The following is a 26234-nucleotide window of genomic DNA, read 5'->3' on the forward strand; positions in this document are numbered from 1 at the left end:
TTTAAACAGCAGCCACGAGGGTGCTGAGCCACGGACCCAGCAGTGATGGGTGGAGGAAATGGGGTTTGGGTTTGTGTTGGGGACAGCACAGAGAGGTGCCAGGGCTCAGGGGAGGGGACAGGAGGGGACAGCACTTCCCTGCCCCATTCCTTCACATCCAGCAGGAGCAGGAGCAGTGCATCCTCAGCTGGCTTCTCCCCTGGGGCTGGAACACAGACAGGTTGAGCAATGAGCAGAAGTTAATTAGCACCGAGCTGTGCTAATTGCTGTGTTTGTGTTCAGCCCCATCTCAGGGATGCTCCTGCACTGATCAGGACTGGGCTGAGGGGTTCCACGCAGAGGTGCAGTGAAAAAAGAGAAATTTTCCCAGCCCTGGAGAGGGTTTGGAGCCACGTTTCATTCTGGTGACACTTCCCTCCTTGCTCTGTTTAATTAAACCTGGTTTTTATCAAGGAGGGCTGGGCAGAGGCTCCTCTGTGAGCACCCAGAGCAGCAGGAGCTGTTCTTGGGTAACTCCAGAGCAGCCCCATCCATCCCTCTGAGCAGGATGGGGACACATCAGCACCCAGCTGGATTTGGCCAAACCACCAGAACTTGTTGCTGTGTGCCAGTCAAACATTTTTTCTTTTTAATTTATTACTATTTAGCCAAACTTTCAGGAATTGCCTCCCCATTTTGTGGTGCAGCAGCTCTGGGAGCCCAAGCTTTGTCTGGTGGGGTCACTCTGTCCCCTGAGGGCTCAGGACATGGGGACAGGGACTGGGGGTTGGTTTGACCCTTTGTGTGACCCCTCTAAAGAAAGGACTCTGGGGTGCTCTGAGCACCTCTGATTTTTGGGGTTTCCATGCAGCAGGGCTGTGGTGATTCCTGGGCTGATGTTTCCATGGAATTTATCAAGTGGAACATTGAGAGCTGCCAGGCTGGCTCCAGCACAGGGATTTGGGGTTTTGGAGGCTGAGCCTCCCCTTCATCCTGAGCCCTGCCCCTCTCCAGCCCCTCACTGCCTTTGGGGTTGTGCAGCCAGCTTTGTCACGCCAACCTCAGCAATTCCCAATAATTGTGAAGGTTTTATGTCCCCATTGTTCACCCTGGCTTTGCCCAGTTCCAGTGCAGGAGTTTCCAAAAGCACATCCAGCAGGATTTACTGAATCCCAGACTTTGGGGTGATGCCCTAACCCAAGTCCAGTGAGATCCCTGAAAAATCCCAGGATTTAGGGAGCTGCTGCCAGTGCCAGATGAAGTCACTCTGATCCTCCTCTCCAGCTGTTTTTTTAAATTTTTTTTTCACTGAACCACAACGAGTTCCTGAAGCTGATGTCATTGGAAGCGATGTGACATTTTTTACACACATATAGAATAAGTGCTAAAAAATGCTCCAGAAAGAGCTTTTCCAGCCTTGTCTGGGAGCTGGCTGGGGAGTTGAGCTAAACTGGCTTTGATGGAACTTAATCCATAAAGCAAATGAGTCATCAGGCAGAAATGGCTTTACCATAAATGTCAGGCAGAGCCTGACTGGTCCTGACAGTTCGCACTTCCATCTGTCTGCTGGAGCAGATGAAACCCCCACAGCTCACAGATCTGCTCAGAAATGTGTCCTGCCTCCTCCTCCTCACCAGCACTTCTAGGAATAAAGGCCAGAATGGGATTTATTCCCTTTTTTGAGCGCTGCCTTTCCTAATGTATGAAATCATGGTTGTTTGTAGGTTTAAAAAAATCAATATTTTTATTCTCTGCTTCATTTTTTTTTTGGTTAAACCAGCAGTACACAGCTGAGCTCAGCCTCTGGATGCCACCAAGGGCTCCAGTCACTGCAGAATTTACTTGAAGCTTGTGCCCAACTCGGTGCCAGGCCAAAAAAGAACTTTACCCATTGTGTGGGTGGCTGGAGGACGCTGCTGGTGACTCCCACAAAACCCCAGAGCGTTTCTGTCTGAAATAACTCATTACTTGAAAATAAATCTTTGATTTGGCTGCTCATGTTTTTAAACCACCTCACTGGTGCATTTTGAAGTTGTCTCTCTTGGAAAACGCCGTCCCACACAGATTAATGGGATCTTTGTCAGCGCTGCAAAAATCCATCTGGGAAGGGAATTTTGGGCTGGTTTGTGAGCAAAGCAGGGAAACAAACGGGGGCTTGAGGGAGGAAGAGGAGCAGGGCTGGCTCCCCTTTGCCAGCAGCATCCCTGGCTATGATTTATTAGCAGCAGCACACTGGAGAGGACACAAAAGGCTCCCGAACCTCCCAGCGTGGGTTGCTCTATTTAAAGTGGGTTTTTAAATCCAGCAATGGGGCTCCTGACAGCAGAGCTTTGTGCAGCTTTTGTGAGGTGCAGATAGTGGGGCTTTTTATTGCAGCCTAAATTAGCCCATTTTATTGTTTGGCGCTGAGGGATGAGGTCAATTGACTGGGAATCTTGCTAACAAGGTTTTTACTCCTGTCTGCTTTTTACAAGTGTTAGCACGGGGTATCCCCAGCGCTGGGGGCTTGCTGGGAGTGAAACAAAGATGAATGGGCTGAGCTTTTCTCCTTCCCCCTCTGCTGAGCTGCTCAGCTCCTGGATCTGTGCTGGGGCTTGGGCTCTCACTCGTCCCAAATTCAAATTTTATTTTATTTTATTTTATTTTATTTTATTTTATTTTATTTTATTTTATTTTATTTTATTTTTTATTTTATTTTATTTATTTTATTTATTTTATTTATTTTATTTATTTTATTTTTTATTATTTTATTTATTTTATTTTATTTTATTATTTATTTTATTTTATTATTTTATTATTTTTATTTTATTTTATTAATTTTATTTTATTATTTTATTTTATTTTTTATTATTTTATTTTATTTCTTTTATTTTATTTTTTATTTAATTTATTTATTTAATTTTTTATTTTATTTTATTTTATTATTTTATTTTATTTATTTAATTTCATTTCATTTCATTTTATTTCATTTCATTTTATTATTTTTTTCAAACTGTGTTTTGCTGGAAGGATGAGCTTTGGGCAGGGTGATTGATTGGGGTGGAAAAGGAGAAGGGGAATTTGTGGAGCGCTGCTGGTGGAGCTCTCTGATGCTGCCTGGTGCTTTTTCAGTTTGTTCAGTTCCTCACTGATTTTCCCAAGTTCTTGACCCAGAATGAGCAGGAGCTTCCCCTGCTCAGCCTCCCCCTCTCCCCCAGCAGAAACTGTGGGGCCCAGGCTGTCCCTTGGTGTGTTCAGGTTCAGTTTTCTGCTCTGGCTCCAGGGATTTGCAGATTTTTCCCCCCATATTCTCCAGTTCAGGATGCCCAAGCTCCTGCAAGGTGGGATCAAGGTTTTCTCCCCATGAATAGCTCAGGAGCTGCCATCAGCTGAGACTAAAAACAAACCCAGCTTTAGCAAATTCTCTTCTGCTTAACCTTTGGCTCTGTGTTTAGCCGAGATTCCTTTCCTTGCTTTATCTGCTCCTTGAGGAAACGCAGCCCCAGCCCTGCTCACTGCTGGGACTCAGCCTGTCAGCCCTCCCCGAGGTGTAAATCCAACCTTATCAGGGAGAAAAAGCTTTTTCAGCCTCCCCTGCCTCGTGGAGACAAGTCCCAGCTCTGCTTTGGGGCTGCTTTCCTTCTGCTTATCCCAACAATTCCAGGAGAACGGGGGGAGAAGGGCACAGAGGGCTTGGAGGGGTGGCAGGGAGGGGTGGCTGAGCTGCTGTGGGCACAAATAGCAGCTGGAGGGGTTTTCACCCCAAACCTGGGTCAGGGTGGGCATTCCCTGCTGGAGGGAGTTCCAAAGGAAAGGGTTTGGAGCTCTGGAGTGCCTTTGGAGACAGGGATGGTGTGGGAGCCCAGCACATCCCTCTGGGTACCCTGAACAGTTCCAGACCCAGGCAGGGGCTCAGGAGCCTGGGCACAGAGCCCAGAACCCCTGTGCCTTGAATTTCAACCCCTGGGAAAAATTATCACCCTTACAAGAAGAATTAAAAGTCACAAAAAATAAGTAGAGTGTAAGTTAGATTATTGTAAGGTGAAAAAGTGGATTTTTAAGATTGTTTATGATAAGGGTTTGGGGTCAGGATGGAGGAATCTGGGCATGTTCTGTCCTTTCTCCTCCTTCCTGCATCCATCTTTTGGGTGATGTTGGCACTTTTAGATTGGTTTAGAGCAGAACCAGACTGTACAATATAAGTGACAGGTATTGGAAGATAACTGTAAATAATGTTTATGTAGTTTATGGTATAAAAAGATAATCTCACCCCAGGGTGGGCACTGTGCCTGGGGCTGAGCTGCTGAACAAACCTCAGGGAAAGAACTTTTAGATTAAATAGAATAAATAACTCTGGAAACAACAGAAGAGTCTCCTGACTCTCTCCAGTGCTCAGGCTGGAACACAGAGACTCTAAAACACACACAGGTGTCAGCTCAGGCTGCAGAGACAGCACTGACCACAGGATGGTTCTGATTTATGGCCTGAGTAACCCCACAACACCCCCAGAGCCCCTCAGGGCTGGGGGCTGTCCTGGAGGTCCCACCATGGTCCAGTTTCCCCGTGGTCCCATGGGCAGGTGGTGCCCAGAGCTGCTTGGAAAAGGGAAATGTTCTACACAGCAAAATACTCGAATTTTGATTATTTTCCCAATACTCTAAGCCCAGCTTTGGTGGTTACATTACAAAAGAAAAAGCTGGAATGGTAATAGCAGGAGTGTTTTAAAAAAAAAAAAAAAAAAAAAAAAAAGGGAAAGGAAAGGAAAGGGAAGATGTTTCTTGTTTTAAAAATGGAAAATAATTGAAACCCACTTTGCAGACGTTCCTGTTAATTTTGTAAAGGTTATTCACTGGAAACAACGACTAATGAGCTGCAGGGAACGCTCCTTCAGGGGTGGCAGGTCTGAGGTGCCCAGATGTTCCTGAGCTGCTGCAGGGAGGGAGGCACCAACCTGGGGATGGAGGAGGGAGCTGGGGGCAGCTCTGAGCCCTCCTTCCCCCAGGGCTCCTGGCACTCCTTTCCCAAAATGCCAGCAGCATTCCCTTTTTTGGGGGAAACTCAGTGGGACACATCCATGATCCAGCGACACCAAGGCAGATTTGGCCCATAATTTCAAAAATATCCTTTTCCACAGGGCTGCTTGCCAGGCTGGCCAGGCTCCCTTTGGAGCTTCTGGTTCCTATTACTGCCCAAATCATCCTCCCAGCTCTGCTGTAACACTCCTGCTTTTCCCCTGATGCTTTAGCCATGTTTGTCTGGTATTAAATAAGAATATTTTCCCTCTCCTAATTAAAGTATCAGCTCTAAGCATGCAAGTAGTAAAGGCTTATGTAACTGTCTGCTGAATGAACTGGATTTTGGCATCGTGGTCGAGCGGCGTGGTGGCTCTTTAGGAAACTCAAGAGCAATTTCTGCTCTGACCTTCGGGCTCCAGGGAGCAGCTGCTCCATTAGCCAGCCCTGGTGCCTAATGAGCTTCCTCTGCACCTGGTTTTTAGTCCCCAGAGCTTCCCTTTGGCTCTTTTCTGGGTTTATCAGATGCATTTCCAGTCTCTCGCTGGGTCTGTTGCGGGTGGAATGTTGAGGTGAGGCAAGATGTAAAAAAGGGGGAGTGATGTGATTCCAGCTGGGGTCTCACCCACCCAGCTGGGGTGGGAGAAGCTCAAAACTTCCCTAAGTTTGGAGGGCAATAAGCAGCTTTTGGGGCTGGACAGGGTGACTCTGCAGCCCTGCACAGGACCAAAGGAAAGGATTTGTTTTATTGCTGATTTGGAGGGTACAAAGCTCTTTCCTCTCCTTTTTCCCACACCTGCCTTGCTTGGGGCTGCCAGTGCTGTTGTGCTGGTTGATTTGTGTTTTGGGGAGGTGGATTTGGGGCTGGGGATGAAGCACAGTGGGGTCACACCCAAGAGAAGCAGCTGCTCCCTGGACATGGAGTTTTTCCCTTGGCTCATCTCAGGGGATGCACCCATGTCAGGAAGGTTGCTCTGGCGTTTTGCTTTTCATTTCTTTGTGTTTCTGCCTTTGATCAAAGCCTCGGGCTGGCGTCTCCAGGAGCACCAGCCCCCCTGACCCTGTGTGCTCCCCTCCCTGCAGGGTGACATCCAGCAGCTCCTGATCGTGGCGGACCCGCGGGCAGCCCTGGAGTACTGTGAGCACTACAGCCCCGACTGTGACACCGCCATCCCCGACTCCCCCCAGTCCCAGGACCCCAACCAGGATGAATACGTGAGTCTCTCAGCGTGGTTTGGGGCATAATCACCAATATTTGGGTTTGTGGCACCCTTGAAACCGCGTGGTTCCTTCCTCCCACTCAGCTTCCCCATGATTCGTATCCAACATCCAAAACAGAGCTTGTTTTTAGGATTTTCACATTCTGGGTTTGGCTCTTGGGATTTCTCTTCTTTCTGAGCTCCTCCCATTTCCAAAGACTGAAGGAACATCCTCGTGGTGCTCAGAAACACAGGAGAGACAGCGTGAGCCAAGCGTGGATTACTGACCTTCCCTGGCAGCTCCAGCACCTGTTTCTAAATTTCGAGTTCTACTGTTGGACTTGTAAAAGGATTGAACAGTTCTTTCCCAATATTCTATGAAACAACAGGTGTTAAAGGAGAGAGAATAGTTAGTTTTTCCCCTGGATTTGCTTTGAATTTCATTTTGGCAGAAATGCTCCCGAGTCATCCCTCGAATAATTTTTATATGTAGGGTTCACCCCAGGCCTTTTCTTTAAAACAAGGAAACACAACAAAAAAGGCTGGTGCAGGATGCATTTATATGTTTGGTGCCCAGTCAGAAATGTCTGGGTGTGGCTGATTTTTAACGATCATCACCCAAATTTTGCTCTTTTTAAGAGCTCTCAGCTCGCTGCAGTTGCTGTCTGGCATCCTGAGCCACTCTCTTGGGCTGATCTGCTTTCAGCTGAGCCCAAACCTGCAAGGTCAGGGAATCCCCATGAACCAGTAATGCCATCAGCCCTCCCAGTTTATCTTTGGGATTAAATTAATCCAGCACCTAAGCGGGGCTTTGCGATGCTCACGGTTAGGCGCAGCCCCAGGGAAGCACCGCCAGCGCTTCTGGAGGAACAATAAATAAGACAAATAAAACAGCACTTGCGTGGAAATCTGTGGCAGCAGGAAAATAAAACTCCTCTATTTTGGAGCCAGCAGTCCAACAAGAGCTGGCTTGTCCCGAGGCTGTGCTGCTCCATGTAGGAATAGCTCCTGCTGGAGCCAGCGCCTCTCTTTGGGTTTCTTGCTGAGCAGTCACTGACTCCTTGTGGAAAAAGCTGTGAGGATCTGCTTTTCCAAGCCCTCCAGCCTGCAGTGGATGGGATGCTGTTAGTGCAGGAATGGCTCAAGGGATTTCTGCTGCTCTCTCAGGTGTGGCACATCTGGGAGGATTCAGCAATGCAAGGTTAAAAAAACATCGTAGAGTTTCTGATTTGGGATGGAAGGATCTTAAAGTTTATCAAATTCTGACTCCTTGCCATCTCAGGTTGCTCCACATCCAAGCTTTGGACACTTCCAGGGCAGCCCCAGCAGATTTTTGACCATCCCAAGGGCTCCCCACTTCCCAGGCAGGAATTCCTCCCAGATGTCCCATCTAAACTTGCAGAGGGAAGCTGTGATGCCCAAAAGAGCTGGCAGGGACACACCTCATTCCCCACTTCTCTATTATGATTTTTTTTTCTTTAGTTAGAGTCAGGATTGAAAGCACAAGAGATGGGATTTCGTGTTTGGATTTAGTTGTTTATTAATTTTTATTTATGTTACAGTGAGTGCTGCAGCACTGCTAGCTAACAAGGTAAAAATGAAGAAATAAGGATGCATTTTGCTCGTGACAAGGTCTTTCAAGGCTTAATTGCCCAATTAAAACAAACAACTCAATTATTTTTACTTTTGACCTGATGATCAAACACCTGTGACCTGCAGTGGGGCATTTTCTCTCCAATTATACAAGTACCACCTAGACCTGAGAAGGACAAGAAGAAAGGAAGAAACTTCCACCCTAAAACTTTCATCTTGTCCCATACCTATTACTATATTCCAAACCCCCAAACCTTTCACCATGTGAAATCACACACTTCTACTCAAACTACACCCCAGTGATTTTAATTCTGTCACTCAATTCTGGAAGCCTTCTCCAAGCCTCAGGTCACAAGCAGTGTTCTCCTGGAGGTCGGTGTTAGAAAGTTCAGAAAGTTCCAAACTCCCTTTTTCCGGGGTTCCAACATTTCTCCTCCTCTCCTTGCAGTACACAGATGGGGAGGGAGAAGGTGACACTTACTACTACGAGTACCCCTACTACGAGGACGTGGATGAAGCTGCCAAACCAGAAACCCCCACCACCAAACCCAGCCCTCCTGAGGTGGCTGCTGGAGAGAGACCTGAACCCAAGCAGGTACAGAGGCGGGTCCTGGCAGGGGTGAAGGTGGCTGTCCTGGTTTGGGGGACAGGTGTCTGCTGAGAAAGGCAGGAGCCTCTCTTTGAAATGGAGAATGGAAACCCCCTCCCTCCAAATTATTGCAATTTTGAAATTAAGGGGCTCTCAGGCAAAGATATGGGAAATGGGAATAACAGTTCTTTACTAGGGAAATTAAAATAGAAATACAGCACTACAAAGAACAAACCCCAAACCCTGACACAGTCAGAGTACAACCTGACACCCGTCAGGCAGGGTGTTGGCAGCAGTCCCATTCCATGGTGGCTGCATCCTCCTGCAGTGACAGATGTGGCTCAGCTGGAGCAGTGCTCCTGTACAAGGTGCAGTTTTCTCTGAAGCTCCAATGGTGATGTGGAAGGGTCTGGTTTTCCTCTGGAGTCCAGTGGGAAAGGCTGCTCTGATGTTCCAAATCTCAGATTTTATCTGGGTAGGAAATGTTTGGCTCCTGCCCTGGGTGGAGCATCTCCCCATGGGATGATGGAATTTTATCAGCCATGCCCTGGGACTCAGTGGCCATGGACAGGAGAGATCTCCTGGAGGGAGGATGGGCTGTGGAAAGATAAAGAACACTGCCCCAGCTGGTTTAATAAATGATCCATTAACAGGAGATATCCCACAGAGATCAGGATCACTGCCCCACCTGGTTTAACAGCTGGTGACAGAACACAAACCTTTGGTCACATTTTGCACCCCAAGACAGTGATGAACCTTTATCAAAGGGGAGGGTGATGCAGAATGTTTTTGTTTCTCTGATGGTGGTGTTTAATTTCCCACAGGATTATCCCGCTCCCACAGCACCCCCTGAGAGGGGGAACCCCGGGAAGCAGCCCAAGGAGGATGGAGCAGTGGATGATCCCCTGGTTGATGAGTACAACTACGAGACCATCAACGAGGAGTATTTCACCCCAATGCCCTACGAGGATCTCAACTACAACGAGGAAATCGATCCCCAGGGTGGCCTCACTGAAAATGCAGTGGAAGCTGAACTCCCCACGAGCACTGTCGTCGCCTACAATGAGACTGATGTAATTTTAATTCATTAATTTTAATTTATTCTTTTTTTTTTTTTTTTTTTTAATTAATTCTGCTGTTTCATAGCCCTGGAAGCAAAGGAGACGGGAGCAGCCAGATGGTAAATCCATAAGTGGTTCAGGCAGCTGCAGGGAGAGTTTCTTGTAAAATGTTTTCACTCCAGATTTTTCAGGGTGGGGAATGCAGATATTTAGAATTTGGTTAAGGATTATTTCCCTGGAAAAAGCTGCTCATATTGACATCTGCATTTCCTCGGGTGAAGTGGTTGTCTGACAAAAAAGAGAAATGAGGGTTGCTGTTAAAATCTCAGTAAAAGCCTTTTATCCCAAAGTTATTAATATAAATCCTTAAAATGTTGATTTGCTGGAGAACATCAATATTTTTCATTTTGCCATTTTCAATGAAAAGCATCTTCATGTTTTCCAGTTTGTTTTTTTTTTATTTTTTAAACATTTCAGCACTGGGGCAAAGCCTTGATTCCAAAACTGCTGCATCCACCTGGTGTGAACCCTTTTATTCTGTGCCTGGATCTGCTCAGAGCTGGGATCAGCCCAGACCCCACAGCTTTTTCTGTTGAAATTTTTTAACTTTTACCTCCCACACTTCAATATCCTCCAGCTGAAATGCTGCACTCGAGACTCTCTTGTGCTTCAGACTCGTTCTTGCTTTTCAAGACAATTCTTGCTTTTCGTGTTGATGCTGAAATAGATGAATGTTGGTGAGACTGAGATGAATTTTTGGGGAGCTGGGTGCTGTGAAGGTCACAAAGCAAGGAAATAAAGACATCAAATGGGTAAATCCTCCATTATCCAGGAGCAGCACAGGAATCAGTGATGGGATAACATGGAATTGTTCTCTGAGCTCTAGTGGAAGATGTCCCTGCCCATGGTGAGGGTTTGGAACCCCAAACCATTCCATGCTGCTCTAATGCTTCCAAATCCCATCCCAGTTCCCAGGAAGAGCTTAGGGGTGGTTTCTCCAGTGGAGAATTCCTTGTTCTGGGGCTGTCACAATTCAAGACAGCAGAAGTTGGCCAGGATCCCTGGAGCTGGGAACTGGAGGGGAAAAGTGTCAGGGAAAGTGTCCAAGCAAAGATCTGAGGAGTGGAGCCAGGCAGGGGCAGATCCTGCCCCTCCAAGGGCAGGGGGGGATCCAGTCCCCAAAATGTGGTGGGGGAGGTTGGAGAGCCCAAAATGATGCACAGGGAGAAAAGGAAAAGGCTCCAGGGATCGAGGGCTCCAACCTGAGGGAACCCACGGATGGAGAAGTTTTCCATTTCCTGACCAAGAGCCAGAAATCTTTGGCCAAGCTTGGACTTCCTAAAAAAAAGAAGAATTAAAGATTGGATAGAAGGGCCTTAAATTAAAAAGTGGAAGAGGAAGGAGGAGGCTTCAAGGGCCACTTTAATTGTTAAGGAAAGGAAATAGAGAAGCAAAGTTCAGGCTGGGAACTGCCCACTTATTCCAAATATCATCTTTCCATGCAAATAGACCTGAGGACCTCAATTAAAATGTCAAGCCAGACATTTCTGATATTCATTTCATGCAATTTGCTGTTATCCCCAAGCTCTTAGAGCCAGATGAGATTTTTTAGATTTGGGTTTTAAGGTTTGAAAGTGCAAAACCAGGTGAAATATTTCAGCCAGGATAAAAGGGGGAGGTGTGATAGCAACAGATCCATTTGAACCAGCCCAAAGGAAAAATAATCGTGACTTTTCCAAGTTTTCTAATTGAAAAATTGCCCAGCTATAATTTTTGCCAAAGCCAGTTGGTGTTTGCAGAGGTAAGAGAAGGTGACTGCCTTCATTCTAGGCTTGGTCTTAGCTTAAAACCTCCTGAATTTAGACCCAGATGCTCATGTTTATAATTTCTGAGCGGTTCTGGCACAGAAAAAAGTCTGGAAGTAGTGATGGCACTGAAGTGACTTTGAATCCGTAGTAGTGAGGAGCTATTTCTGCAGGAAGCACTGGAAATAATTCAATTTCTGGACTATTTTGGTCATCACCTGGATAAGAAAGAGCCCAAATCAATCAGAGCAGCACATGTTGTTCCTTGCAGGGCTGCTGAGAGCGAGGGGCTGTGCCTGCCAGGCTGCTGGGAGAGCAGCAAGGAAACTCTGAGCCCTGTCTGGATGTCCTTGCTGTGCTCCGTGGCGTCTGAAAGGACTCAGGGAGGGTTCAGGGACTGAGGCAGCAGATTTGTAACAGCTCCTGCTCCTGGGATGAGCCCAGACTAAACAAACAGGAGGTTTCCACACCAGTGACCTCGGGTTTTTCCACATTTCCTGCTGTAATTGGACGCTGACAGTGACACATGGTGGGTTTGGTGTGCATCTGAAATCTGGGAGCGGATGTGGGGCTCGATAATGCGGAGCCTCCAGCACCGAGGCCGTGAGAGAGGAGGAGGATTTGGAGCCTGAAACTTCCATTACCTCTTTCTTCAGGCATTTGGGGTTTGCAGAATCCTCCTGTGCTGGGCTTTGTTCTCCTCACTCCAACTTTTCTGCTCTCAGTGTTTTATTGGGGATCAGCAAAGAAATCCAGCGTGTAAATTTGACATGAAGCTTCTCCCATCTGTCTCCCTGCTGTTGGAGAAGTCACTGGAAGCTTAAAAAAATTCCAGAATTTCACTTTTCCCCAGGTTTTTCCCTTGTCACGATTATTATCAAGCATCCTCATTTTGCAAAAAAAATCACCCTCCTCAATATAACAACACATCAATATTCCATTTTGTCCAGCCAGGAGAGAATTCCTGACCCACTGCTGCTCTTTCCTCTCCAGGCTGCTCAAGGAGGGGATGACCTGGACAAAGATTTCACGGAGGAAACCATAAAGGAATATGATGGGAATTATTACGACAATTATTACGACAGGACAGCCTCTCCTGACATCGGCCCTGGCATGCCAGCCAACCAGGACACCATCTACGAAGGGGTGAGAGGCTCTCTGCTCCACCCAGGAGAATCCTGCTCCAAAATGTTGGGCCTTGTGTGATTTAGAGCAGAATTAGCGCAAAAAATAAGGAGGAGCTGCCCTGGGTCTTTCCTCAGCTGGATTGTGGCAGGATGTCCAGATCCTGCTGGGGTTGGGGATGGTGGTGATGAAGGTGATGGTGATGATGAAGATGATGATGGTGATGGTGGCAGTGATTATGATGATTATGATGATAATTGTGATGATGATGGTGGTGGTGATGATGATGGTGATGATGGTGATAATGATGGTGATGGTGGTGATGATGATGATGAAGAAAATGATAATGATGGTGATGATGAAGATGATGATGGTGATGATGGTGATTATGATGATTATGATGATGATTGTGAAGATGATGGTGATGATGATGATGATGGTAATGATGATGGTGATTATGGTGATGATGATGAAGAAGAAGATGATGATGGTGATGGTGATTATGATGATTATGTTGATGATTGTGATGATGTTGATGGTGATGATGATGGTAATGATGATGATAATGATGGTGATGGTGGTGGTGATGGTGATGATGAAGAAAATTATGATGATGGTGATGAGGAAGATGATGAAGATGATGATGGTGATGGTGATTATGATGATTATGATGATGATTGTGATGATGTTGATGATGGTGATGATGATGGTAAGGATTGTGATGATGATGATGATGGTGATGATGATGATGATGGTGATGATGATGATGATGGTGATGATGTTAATGATTATGATGATGAAGAAGAAGATGATGATGGTGATTATGATGATTATGATGATAATTGTGATGATGATGATGTCATGATGATGATTGTGATGATGGTGATCATGATGAAGAAAAAGATAATGATGATGATGATGATGGTGATGATGATGATGATGATGATTATGATGATGATCGTGATGATGGTGATCATGATGATGGTGATGATCATCATGATGGTGATGATGATTATGGAAATGATGATGATGGTGATGATGATGATGTAAATGATGACGATAATGATGGTGATAATGATGATGGCAATGATGATGATGGCGATGAAGATGATGTCAATGTCCCCTCTGACTGTCCGGCTCTGTGTTCCCCTGTGTCCCGCAGATCGGTGGCCCCCGTGGTGAGAAGGGGCAGAAGGGTGAACCTGCCATTATTGAGCCGGTAAGGAGCACCTGAGGTTGGGCTCTGTTGGGTTTTTCCCCATGGAAAAAATGCAGAGAATTTATTCTCAGTGGGACAGCTGGGAGGAAAATTCCCATGAAAGAATTCCTTGCTTCATTTAATCTAAAACACTGTAATTTTAAAATATTTTTAAAGCTTCAAGGAGCGACCTAAATCATGAAGGAAGTGCAAGAATTCCCATGAAATCTCTCATTTAGGATATAAAACCTTGGGCTGAAATGTTGGGCAGGTCTCATCCCCCAGGAGTTTGGGAGAGCCCCTGGAGCATCCAGCTCAGATCCTGCCCTGACCCCCCAGATTGGGGCTGGCTTTAATGGGGCCACCAGTGGGTTCAAATCAAAGGGAGATAAAAGAAATCCACAGCTGGGGATCTCCACAATCCCTCCCAGCTTTGTGTCCTTCCCTCCACATTTGTGGCCTGATTTTGAGGTTGTTTTTCCTTCTAAAGGACAATCCCAAGCTGGCTGTGCCCTCTGCATCCTGCAAAAGCTGTGGGTGCCCAGCCCAGCCCTGAGCTGGGGAAGGATCCTCATGGTGGGGATGGCTGGGGCTGGCCCAGGGGTTCCTGTCAGCAGAGAAAGATGGTTTGGATTATTTCCCTTTTGTTTTCCCCTCTCTGTGTGCCCAGGTGCCCCCATTCCTGCACCTCCCCAGGCTGGAATTGGGGATCCCTGTCCCCAGGGCTGAGCTCCTGCTCGCTGCACACCCCCAGCTCAATTAACCTCATTTTCCTTGGCAGAGGGCCAGCACAGCACCCAGCACTTCCCAGCACTCTGAGGCCATCATTTCCCTTTTCATTTCTCCTCCTTTTCCTCTTCCACCCGAAATTTCTGTGGGTGGTGAAGGGGGGAGCCAGGCAGAAGCTGGGGTGCAGTAGCAAGGCTTCAAACCTCCAATTAATCCCCTTCTAAAAACATTTCTGACCTTCCCTTCCTTCCCTTCCTTTCTGGGTCTCTCACTCTGCAAACAAAAGGAGGAGCCAGCGATTTCCTTATCACAGGGGTGGGAAGGGAAGGGGGGCAGCCAAACCCCACGAAGATGATGGCACAGACCCAGCCTGAAAAGCTACAAAGCGAACAAAATAGTTAAGTTTAATCATCCAGAAAGAATTTGGCCGCCTTTGCTATTTCAAAACACTGGAGCATGGATGGCTTTTGCCAGAAAGTAAACAAGACCAAATGCTGCCTTGTCCCTCTCCGTGCAGCTCCTCTTGAGCAGGGAAATTCGGATTTGCTTCGCTCTTTAGCTCTTTATTTTTTAATTATTTATTTTTTATAGTTTCTGATGGGAGCTGCAGGAGAAATAAAACCAAAGCACGAATTGGGTTCTGCTGGATTTTTCCTCCTTCCCTTTCAAAGCCAGCTGTCCTTCAATCCTTGCTCTGTGCTGACACTTGCTGGAGGCAGCAGAGCAGGGCAGGGGGGATGGAGAGGAGGGATCCCAAAAATCCCAGCTGTGGGGTCACCAGGCTGCTGGCACCTCCTCAGACCCTCTGTCCTTTTGGTGCTCACCTTTAGGGAGGGTTTGCTCAGCACCCCTAAAGTGGAGCAGGATTTTGGGGTGGTTTTGGGATGTTGGCTTCACTGGTGGGTGTGGCTGAAGCAGGAGCCTTGCCCTGCTGTCCCCTGGGACAATCCCAAATCCAGGGCTGGCTTTTCCCCTCAATGGGATCACCCCACTGGTGCTGTCCCTAAAACCCTCCCACTGACGAAACACAGGAGGTTTCTTGCCAAGGACAATCCCCAGATGTCCCCAAGGCCAGAGCTGACACAAACCAGCAGATAAAGATGGGAACATGCCCAGGATGTTCACATCCCAAATCATCCCTGACCCTTCCCCTGGGGAGCAGAGCCTTGGTGCTGTGAGTGCTCACAGCAGCACCCCAAACCCTCCTCTGTGGGCTGCACTCTGATTAATTCCTGTTCTGGAACCTGTCACACAGAGTGTGCCATCACTGCTCCCACAAAGGATGGATTTTGGGGTGCCCATGTGCAGAGATCTCAATGAGGATGGATTTTGGGGTGTCCATGTGCTGAGACAGCAACAGGGATGGATTTGGGTTTTTTTTTATATGCAGAGATTTCAAAGAGGATGGATTTTGGGGTGCTTATGTGCTGGGATCTCAACAAGAAGGAATTTTGGGGTGTCCATGTGCTGGGAGCTCAACAAGGATGGATTTTGGGGTGTCCATGGGCTGGGAGCTCAAGAACCAGGAACTTTGGGGTGTCCATGTGCTGGGATCTCAACAGTGAGGAATTTTGGGGTGACCATATGCTAGGATTTCAAGAAGGATGGATTTTGGGGGACCCATATGCTTGGATCTCAATGAGAATGGATTTTGGTTTATTTATATGCTGGGAGCTCAACTAGGATGGATTTTGGGGTGTCCATGTACTGAGATATCAACAGGGATGGATTTGGGGTTTTTTTTATATGCAGAGATTTCAAAGAGGATGGATTTTGGGGTGCCCATGTGCTGTGATATCAACAAGAAGGAATTTTGGGGTGCCCATGTGCTGGGAACTCAACAAGGATGGATTTTAGGGTGTCCACGGGCTTGGATCTCAATGAGAATGGATTTTGGTATATTTATATGCTGGGATCTCAAGGAGGATGGATTTTGGGGTGTCCATGTACTGAGATATCAACAAAGACGGCTTTTGGGGGTTTTTATATGCAGAGATTTCAAAGAGGATGGATTTTGGGGTGTCCATGTGCTGGGATTTCAACAAGGATGGATTTTGGGATGTTCATATATTGGGATGGATTTTGGAGTGTCCATGTGCTAGGATCTCAATGAGGATGGATTTTGGGTTACGTATTTATATGCTGAGATCTCAACAGGAATGGGATTTTAGAGTGTCCATGTGTTGGGATTTCCAAGATGGATTTTGGGGTGCCCATGTGCTGGGATCTTGAGGATGGATTTTGGGGTATTCATATGCTGGGATCTCAACAAGAATGGGTTTTTGGGGTGTCCATGTATTGGGATCTCAACAGGAATTGGTTTTTGGGGTGTCCATGTGTTGGGATGGATTTTGGGGTGTCCATATATTGGGATCTCAACAAGGATGAATTTTTGGGGTGTCCATGAGCTGGAATCTCAACAGGAATGGGATTTTAGTGTGTCCATGTGTTGGGATAGATTTTGGGGTGTCCACGAGCTGGCATCTCTGGGATTTCCCTGCAGCTTTGAGGACACTGTATGGAATTCACCCTAATTCCCACCCAGTGAAGGATTCCCATGGCTGAACCTGCAGTGGGTCAATCCCATCCCAGGGTCATTCCCTGCTGAGGAGCCCCAGAACAAACCCCCCCTGTCCCACCCAGCTGGGAGGGTTGGAAATGCTGAGTGTGGACACCAGGAAAGGCACAAAACCGAGCTGGCCACGCATTTTTTGGTGCAGAAGCACTGCAGGAAGCAGGGCTGGGGCAGGGCACGCTGCTTTAGGTTATTTTTTGCTGCTCTGGGCTTAGGGAGGAGTGTGGGGTTTGGGGTAGGAATGCCTGGATTTTCCTGCAGACATTTCAGATTCGTTCAGCTCCGTTGGAGTGAGGTCAGCTGAGGCTTTTGGCACCAGAGCCTGAGAACAATTTAGGGTGACCCCAAAGCAGCCCCTGCACGGCTTCTCCCACAGGAACCAACTGCTCATGCACAGATTTTTATAGAATTTCATCCCTTTGGAAAAATGTCCCAGGTGAGCTGGGAATTGCTGACTCAGCCTGGGCTCTGTTTATTTTTGATCCAGAGAGAAAAGGGACAGAGCTCTTCCCAAAATATATCCTGACACCTCCTGGAAAGCATTTTCCAGGTGGATTGGGAGGTTTCTTACACACTCATGAGATAAAAAAAGAAAACAACTCCCAAACCTTAATTTTCCTGAGTGCATGATAGATCTGATGACAAAATATTTAGAGTGAAGAGGCTGCAGTAACAATATTCCAGAATTTTTCCCACACACTGATTTCCTACACTCACAGAGGAAATCACAGCGTTCAGTCTGCTGGAAAAAAATCATTTCAAAACCACCTTGCAATTTGGTTGTTAACTTCTTGTTAAGCTCTTAAGGGCTGGGAAAAGCTTTTTCCTCAAGCTCCAGCACCATCAAGGCTGGACAAAATCCAGGATTTGCTTTTTTGCCTGGCTCTGAGCACAGGGAGAAGGCTGTGGTGGGGAAGGTGATGCTGTGCTGGGAGTAAGGGCTGTTCTGTGAGGTTTAAATTCACTTTATTTGGCTTTTCCACCATCCTCTGCACCTCTGGGAGAAGTCATCCAGCTCTGGGATGTCTCCATGCAGCAGCAAGAGCTGAGATATTTAAGAACAGATCAAGCACTGGGTTTTTCCCTGTGCTCCAAATGACTTTGAGGATGTGTCTAATCACTTTTTTTTCCTTCCTCCTGCCCAGGGAATGCTGGTGGAAGGTCCCCCTGGTCCTGAAGGCCCAGCAGTAAGTGGAATTTTCCCCCTGCTCCAGGTGTGGGGTGCTCTGCTGCTCCCATCTGCCACGCACGTGAGCAGAGGGAGCTTTGGGGTGGATTTGCTGGTGCAAAAATAAGCAGAGAGCTCAAAATCTTTTCCTGCTGCTTGGAGAAATCTGCTACAAATAATAACACATTTTCATGGGGTTTTTTTCCTTTCTTTTTTTCTCTTCCAGGGCCTTCCAGGACCTCCAGGACCAACAGGACCTGTGGGCTTGATGGGTGACCCAGGGGAGAGGGTGAGTGGCCGTGGTTTTCTCCTCTTTGCTGGAGTTTTGGGTGGGCAGAGTGGGGCTGTGGGGTCTCCCTGGAGCCTTAAAATCCTGTAAAAATCCTGTAAAAATCCTGTAAAAATCCTGTAAAAATCCTGTAAAAATCCTGTGAGAGCAATTCCCAAAGGAGTTCACGGTGGGATGCAGGGCAGAGCTTTGCACCCAGGGATGGAAGGGTTGGGGAGCAGCCTCATTTCTCAGCCATGTTCCAAGTTAAAACCAATATTAAACTGATATAAAAATATATCCTACACCCCCCCTGGTCTCTGTCTGTGCCCTTTGGCTGCTGCTCCCAGTGTGGCACTGGGAAAACAGGAGGGGCAAACTCACCCAGAGTTATCAGCACAGGAAAATCAGAGTTCTGGGGTTGCACAGAGTCCTGGCAGAGGGTCTGGCTTTGTCCAGGATGGTCCTGGAGTCACACCAGGCTCTTTCCCTGTGGGAAAGGAGCTCCTGTCAGCACTTCACCTTTTCCCTGGGTGGGTTATTGCTCTGTCCCAGCTGATTTATGTCCTCTGGCAGTGCCATCACTCAGGTCTGGATGCTGCTGTAAATCAGTTCTGTGCCTGGCAGCCTCTGCTCTGTGAGAGCCTCCAGCTTTGGGATGTCTCCTCAAAGGCAGCTGCTCCCAAGTGACCCCAAATCCCCCCTTGGGCTCTGCAGTTCTGTCAGGGTCCTGCAGCTGGGGCAGCACTGAGCTGCTGAGCTCAGCAGCAATCCCTGAGCTTGGAAATACCCAAAATTCAACCCCACTGTCCTCAGTGCTTGAGCTGAGCTCTGAAATGCCCCTGGGGCTGCTCCTTTAGCTGCAGAGCAGCCAGGAGAGGGGACCAGGCTGGGTGAGGACAGCCTGCCCTCTGCCCCCAGCAGGAATTCTGCCCTGACACCTCAGGGAAAACTCCCAGAGCCTGGGGGGTTTTGGGGCAGAGCAGGACTGCAGGAGGCTGCAGCTGGCACTGGGGACATTTCCCAGCAGCAATCATGTCACCAAGAATCCATGAATTTCAGAGAGAGGGGAATTTGGAGTTTGGTTGGTGCCCTGATGGGGAGGGAGGTCAGGGCTGTGTCCAGAGCAGCATCTGGAGCTCTGCTGCTCCACCCAAAATGTGCCTGGAGCTGTGGCTGTTTTCCCTGGAAAGCACAGCAGGGAGGGAGCAGCAGTGGCACTGATCCTGGGGGATGCTCCAGAGCCCTCAGCATCCCACTGCTGGCACTGTCACTCTGTCACTGCTGTCACTCTGTCACTGCTGTCACTGCTGTCACTTCTGTCACTGCTGCCACCCAGCAAATGCAAACACCCCCAGAGGAAGGGAGCTCTTATCAGCAAACCCTTCCCCAATCTGATCCCCGAGGTGCTGAGCAGTTTCCTGGCAGATAAAGCAGCTCCCAGCCCCTGGCAGGCTCTGGGTGCTTCATGGATGCAGCAGCTGATTCCCAAATCTAATGGGAATCCCAAAAGGGGAACCAGATCCCGTTGGCATCCTGCATGTCCAGATGAATAAACTGGGGTGACCAGACACAGACCCTTAAATAATAATAAATCAATAATAATATTTAATTTAATAAAGAAACTGGGGTGACCAGACACAGACTCTTAAATAATAATATTTAATTTAACAAATAAACTGGGGTGATGAGACACAGATTCTTAAATAATAATATTCAATTTAATGAAGTGGGGTGACCAGACACAGACTCTTGAATAATAATATTTAATTTAATAAAGAAACTGGGGTGACCAGACACAAACTCTTAAATAATAATATTTAATTTAGTAAAGAAACTGGGGTGACCAGACATAGACTCTTAAATAATAATATTTAATTTAATAAATAAATGGGGTGACCAGACACAGACTCTTAAATAATAATATTTAATTTAGTAAAGAAACTGGGGTGATTAGACACAGACTCTTAGATAATAATTTTTAATTTAATAAAGAACCTGGGGTGACCAGACACAGACTCTTAAATAATAATACTCAATTTAATAAATAAACTGGGGTGACCAGACACAGACTCTGTAGGGCTTCCCACCCTTCTGGCAGATTTTTTGGCTTGGACAAGGTGGAAAAAAGGCAATGGCCAAGTTCAGATGGGGAGGTCAGGCTGGATTGGGGTCTGAGGTGTCCTCACACAGCTGGTGGCTGTTGTGGTAAATGCAGCTCAGTTCTGTGGCCTTGATTACAGCTTTTTGTTGTTTTTTTAAGAGGCAGAAGGAGTGGAAGGCAGAAGGAGTGCAGTGCAGGGATCTGTGCTCCCAGGGATCCCCCTGGCCTGTTCTCAGTGCTGCAGATTTGCTGTGGCTCCTCTGCAGTGACCATGTCCCTGTCCCCTCCTGGTGTAAAACACAGCACTGAGAGCCCAAACCCACACTGGGGGGATGTCTGCTGAGCTTTGAGGTGCATTTGAGGGGATTTGGGGTGTTGGGGCATCCCCCTGGCACTGCCCCCAGCCTGGGCACTGCATTTCTTTCAGCTCGGGATTTTTGTTGTCTCCTTTCTCCCTGGGGCTTGGCTGGGTCCCTGCTGCTCTCCCACTTTCCCCTTTTTCCTGGCTGGCAGTGCTGCAGGGCTCACTGCTGGAGCAGCAGTGACATTTCTGGTGGCTGTGACATGATTGAGGAGCAGGGGCCCTGCCTGTGCTCCATCGATCGCTGCTGCCAGCTCACAAAGTCAATCCAGGCTCAGCCCAGGCTCCTAAGCCTGGCTTAACCCTTGTGGCACTGCACTCCTGCCCCAGCACAGCTCTGCAACCCAAATTCACCAGGGCTGGGTGAGCTGGGCATCTCCCAGTGGTCCAGAATGAGCCCTAAAAATCTTTATTTGGTTCTGAATATTGCCAGGGCTGCTTTTCCCCTGTGCTGTGTCCATGCTGAGCCCTGTCCATGCCCAGCTCCCCCTGCTCCTCCTGGCAGCCTGGGTCTGGCCCTGGGGACTCCCTTGCTGTCATTTGTCCAGGCAGATGCAGATATTTGCAGATAAATCCAGGCAGCAGCTCCCAGTGTGTCCCTGCTGCTGCTCCATGCCCTCCAGTGAAAGGAATAATTTGAATTCTAGCCCAGGCTGCACATCCTGCTCCTGCACAGAGTGCAGCACAGCACAGAAAAGTGATGAACTGGCACAGCCAGGAGCTGCAACTGCATTTAAACCCTCCTTTGCAATTAGAGCAGCTCCTCTTTTAATTTGTTTATTATTAACCCTGAGTGTGGCTCATGAATTTACATGACCCTTCCCCCTGTAGGGTGAGGAACATTCCCTCTGCCTGAATCTGATAAAGAGATTTTTTTATCTGCTATCAGGCAGGTGCAATGAATTAACAGCCCAACAATAGTCAGCTCTGTTAATATTGGCCAACACTCATTTAGCTCTGCTTTATTCAGTACAAAAAAAAAAAAAAAAAAGAGTTTTTTTTATTGAAAGCTTCTGTCAGGAGGCACAGAGGAGTTTTGAGCAGCCTGGCTGTGGGAGGTTCCAGGATGATTTGGGGTGACTGAGGCAGTGGGAAGAAGGAAATATTGGCCCTGAGGAGAGCACAGAGCTGTTCCATGGGGGCTCCAGAGAGGCAGGAAGGAAGTGGGAAATGTGAAATGTGTTGTTTTGGAGGGGATGAACAGCATCAGAGCAAACTGCTCCCTCAGCCAGCCCGGGGTTTGTTTGGAAATTTGGGTGTCTGGGTGCTCACAAAACATCTTCACCTTCCAAAACCTCCCAGGCACTGAATCCCAAAGGAATTGCTCCCCTGAGGACACCTCAGAAATGCAACATCCTTAAATAAATAGAAATAAAAATCCTTATTTACCTTTGGGTGCTGCTTTCCCCAAGCACCTTAACCAGGAGACCTCCAAAACTGCAAAAAAAAATCTCCTGTTATGTAATTCTGTGACCAGAGCTGAAAAATAACCAGGGGGAGAGAGACACTGGGTGAATTTTAAGGCTCATCACCGTGGGCTGCAGCTGAAGGAGCCCCCCAGAAACACCCCCAGGTTCCAGCTGAGCCATCCCATGGAAATATCAGCCCAGGCTTTGCTCTCAGCCTGGCATTTCCAACAAAAATCCCCACCCCTGGCTGCTGCAGTTCAGCAAATCCCCATTCCCACCACACAGATTTACACCCAGAGCCTGGCAGGCTGCATTTCTTCCAGGCATTCATGAATTTCAATTTCCAAAGTGCTTTATGGGTTTGATTGGTCCATTCCAGCAGGGAAAGAGCTCCCACAGCCAGGCAGAAACAAAAAAGATGCATTTATGGGTAAAAGCATTGCATCAACACTTGTCAGGAGAGATAAACCAGCTCCAGCATAGGCAGGGCTGGAGTTAAAGGAGGAGAAGGAGAGAGAAAAGAAAGTTTAGCATGTAAAACAAGCCTGGCCTAAATTAAAACAAGCCTGGCCTAAATTATCTGCTCCAACAGATGGGTCTGGGATGGGCTCTCAGTGGGTTGAGGACTCTGGTCTGGTGGTCTGTTGAGTTGTTTCATTAAAATATTCTGATTTTTAGGCACTTTGTTACCTATTTGTCTTTCTCTCCTCCCTTTCCCACCTTTATCCACCTCCCTTGTGGCTTCCTGGCTTTTTGGTGCCCCCATGTCTGAGATTTGTGGCAGAATTTTGTATTTACATTTTTTTTCCTGGGGTCTGAACAGGCTGCAGGCAGGTTGAGGAGAGGGAGAATTACAGAAATGTTCATTGCTTGCCATAAATTGATTTAATATTGGTGTTTCCTGACTAAAGGAGTGGCCAACTCCTCAATCCTGACCTGCTGAGCACAAAATGAGCACTGGGGGTTTTCTTGGCCTGGCTGGGATGTGGTGAAGTCCATTAAAGTGCTGTGAAAATTGCAATTAGCCACACACATTGGTGTCCCCCTCATTGGATCCCTGGGATGAGGAGCAGGTCTGGGTTAACCTCCCCTTTTTGCCAGGGAAAATTGGCCCTGTTGGATTGTTTATGGCTCCATCAATAGATCTTTCAGTGCTCACTCGTTGGTTTAGTGCCAGTTAAAGATCCTGGTGTTGATCAGCACAGCTCCATGCAGATCCCTGGGTTTGGGCTGATTTACAGCATCACTCCAGTGCAGCCTCAAAGGACTAGAATAAAAATACAAAAAAAGGCAGAAGAGAGAAAAAATGAAATAAATGAAATTACCCAGCTGATTGGATGCATGAAGGAATGAATTTATCTTCCTTACTGACCCTGAGATAGGAAGTTTCATCTTTTTTTGTTGTTTTTTTTTTTTAATAGGTTTTAACAGATCCAGCTAAACATTGGTTCTGCTAATTTGAAGAATTGCTCACCCCAAAACTGTCCAAGGCAGTTTGGGAAATAGCAGAGAACAATGGAAGAGGAGGGAATTAAGCAAATTTAAGAAAAATTGGGATACCCACTAACTCAATCCCTGTACATAACCACAGCTATTAATGTCAGGACAGAACCAAAAGGATATCTGAGATTTTTATTTTAATTTCTCCTCCTTTCAGGGCCCACCTGGACGCCCAGGTCTCCCAGGAGCAGATGGATTGCCAGGACCACCAGGGACAATGCTGATGCTGCCTGTGAGTACAAACAGAGCTAAAAAGGGATTTAAGTGAGGCAGATTTCTTGGCTTTGCTGCTGTTTAATGCCCCTCCTTGCAGGAATCTCCCATCTCCTTTACCCCAGGGAGGCATTTTCCTTGAGATAAAAGATGGAGCTGGTTGGTTCTTGTTGTAAATTGACTTTTTGCAAAGCGCTGGAGCTCCTTCACTCTTGGGAGAACAGGGGATGGCAGCCCTGGGAAAAATGGGAATGGCAGCTCTGGGAGAGCAGGGGATGGCAGCTCTGGGAAGAATGGGAATGGCAGGTCTGGGAGAGCAGGAAATGGCAGCTCTGGGAGAACAGGGAATGCCATCCTGGGAGAACAGGGGATACCAGCCCTGGGAGAACAGGGAATACCAGCCCTGGGAGAACAGGGAATGGCAGCTCTGGGAGAACAGGGGATGCCAGCCCTGGGAAAAATGGGAATGCCAGCCCTGGGAGAGCAGGAAATTCCATCTCTGGGAGAACAGGGGACACCAGCCCTGGGAGAGCAAGGAATGCCAGCTCTGGGAGAAGTGGGAATGCCAGCCCTGGGAGAGCAGGGAATGCCAGCCCTGGGACAGCCCCTGCTGGTGCTGAGTGTGATGTGTGAGGTCCCCAAGCCCACAATCCCCCATTGTGTGCCACCCCGCGCTGGCAGCGCTGCCTCGGTGGCCCCGAGCCGGGTGACCCGAGGGCACTGGGGTGACTGGGGCGGGCTGGGGGGGATGTGGGACATTCAGCTGTGCTGAATGGAGCTGTTGAGGCTCAGGCTGCTGAGAGTGCAGGGACAGAAGCCCTGACCTTTGTCCACCTTGTTCCACAGTTCCGCTTCAGCGGAGGAGGCGACGCCGGCTCCAAGGGACCCATGGTGTCAGCCCAGGAGGCACAAGCCCAGGCCATCCTGCAGCAGGCCAGGGTGAGTGCTGGCACCTGGGCACGCCTGGCACGGCTCCCAGCAGCTGCAAAAGCAGAATGAACCTCACTGGGTGTCGTTAGTACATGTGCAGACAGCACTAAGATGGGAGAGTGTGTCTGTGGATGGATGGATGGATGGATGATGGATGATGGATGGATGGATGGATGATGGATGGATGATGGATGGATGGATGGATGGATGATTGATGGATGGATGGATGATGGATGATGGATGGATGATGGATGGATGGATGATGGATGGATGGATGGATGGATGATGGATGGATGGATGATGGATGGATGGATGATGGATGGATGATGGATGGATGATGGATGGATGGATGGATGGATGGATGGATGGATGGATGATGGATGGATGGATGATGGATGGATGGATGATGGATGGATGATGGATGGATGATGGATGGATGGATGATGGATGGATGGATGATGGATGGATGGATGGATGGATGATGGATGGCTGATGGATGGATGATGGATGGATGGATGATGGATGATGGATGGATGATGGGTGGATGATGGATGGATGATGGATGATGGATGGATGATGGATGATGGATGGATGGATGGAGGAAGAGCAGAGGTTTAATAAATCCAAGTGCTGAGTCCTGCATTTTCACCACAATAACCCCTGCAGTGCTATAGGATGGGGACAGAGTGGCTGCACAGTGCCCAGGGACAAAGGGGACACTGATGGACAGCAGCTGGACATGAGCCAGCAGTGAGCCCTGGTGGCCAAGAAGGACAATGGACCCTGGCCTGGGTCAGGAATGGTGTGGAATTCAGAATCCTGGATCAGGGATAGTGTGGAATTCAGAATCCTGGATCAGGAATAGTGTGGAATTCAGAATCCTATATCAGGGATGGTGTGGAATTCAGAATCCTCAAGCTGCACCAAGGGAAATATAGGTTGGATATCAGGAAAAAGTTTTTTACATAAAGGGTAATAAAGTATTGGAATGGTTTGCCCAGGGAGGCAGCGAAGTCACCGTCCCTCTGTTTAAAAAAAGTCTGGATGTGGCACTGAGTGCCATGGTCTGGTTGAGGTGTTGGGCTGGGTTGGATCTGATGATCTTGGAGGGCTCCTCCAACCCAGAATTCGGTGATTCTGTGATTCTGTGAATTCTGTCATTCTGTGAATTCTCACATCTCCCCAGTGCTGCTGGTGGACCCTCTCACCTGCCATGGGACTGCACCTGCACGATTTGGGTTTTCATTAAGAGCCAGCAAGGCTCCAGCTGATGGAAAACTGGGTTTAATTTCCTGCAAACCCACTGGCTTCGCTGTATTTGTATTTTGAGGGCCCCTATGAGCAGCTGGGGGCTGTGCTCAAAGCATTTTCTTATTTTTGTATGGTTTTCCCCCCAGTAAATCCTAATAATGAAACCTACATCACAGATGGAAGTTT

General features: G+C 47.8%; 1 protein-coding gene across 1 annotated transcript in view; it reads left to right on the plus strand.

The window, feature by feature from the left end:
• Positions 1-26234, plus strand: part of COL5A1 (collagen type V alpha 1 chain) — a 173692-nt gene that overhangs the window by 52652 nt on the left and 94806 nt on the right. The window contains exon 5 of the mRNA XM_033077450.2: positions 6054-6185. Coding sequence (XP_032933341.1) covers positions 6054-6185 — 132 coding nt within the window. The remainder of the gene's footprint in view (positions 1-6053; positions 6186-26234) is intronic.

Source organism: Catharus ustulatus, chromosome 21, assembly GCF_009819885.2.
Source record: "Catharus ustulatus isolate bCatUst1 chromosome 21, bCatUst1.pri.v2, whole genome shotgun sequence".
Classification (NCBI taxonomy): domain Eukaryota; kingdom Metazoa; phylum Chordata; class Aves; order Passeriformes; family Turdidae; genus Catharus; species Catharus ustulatus.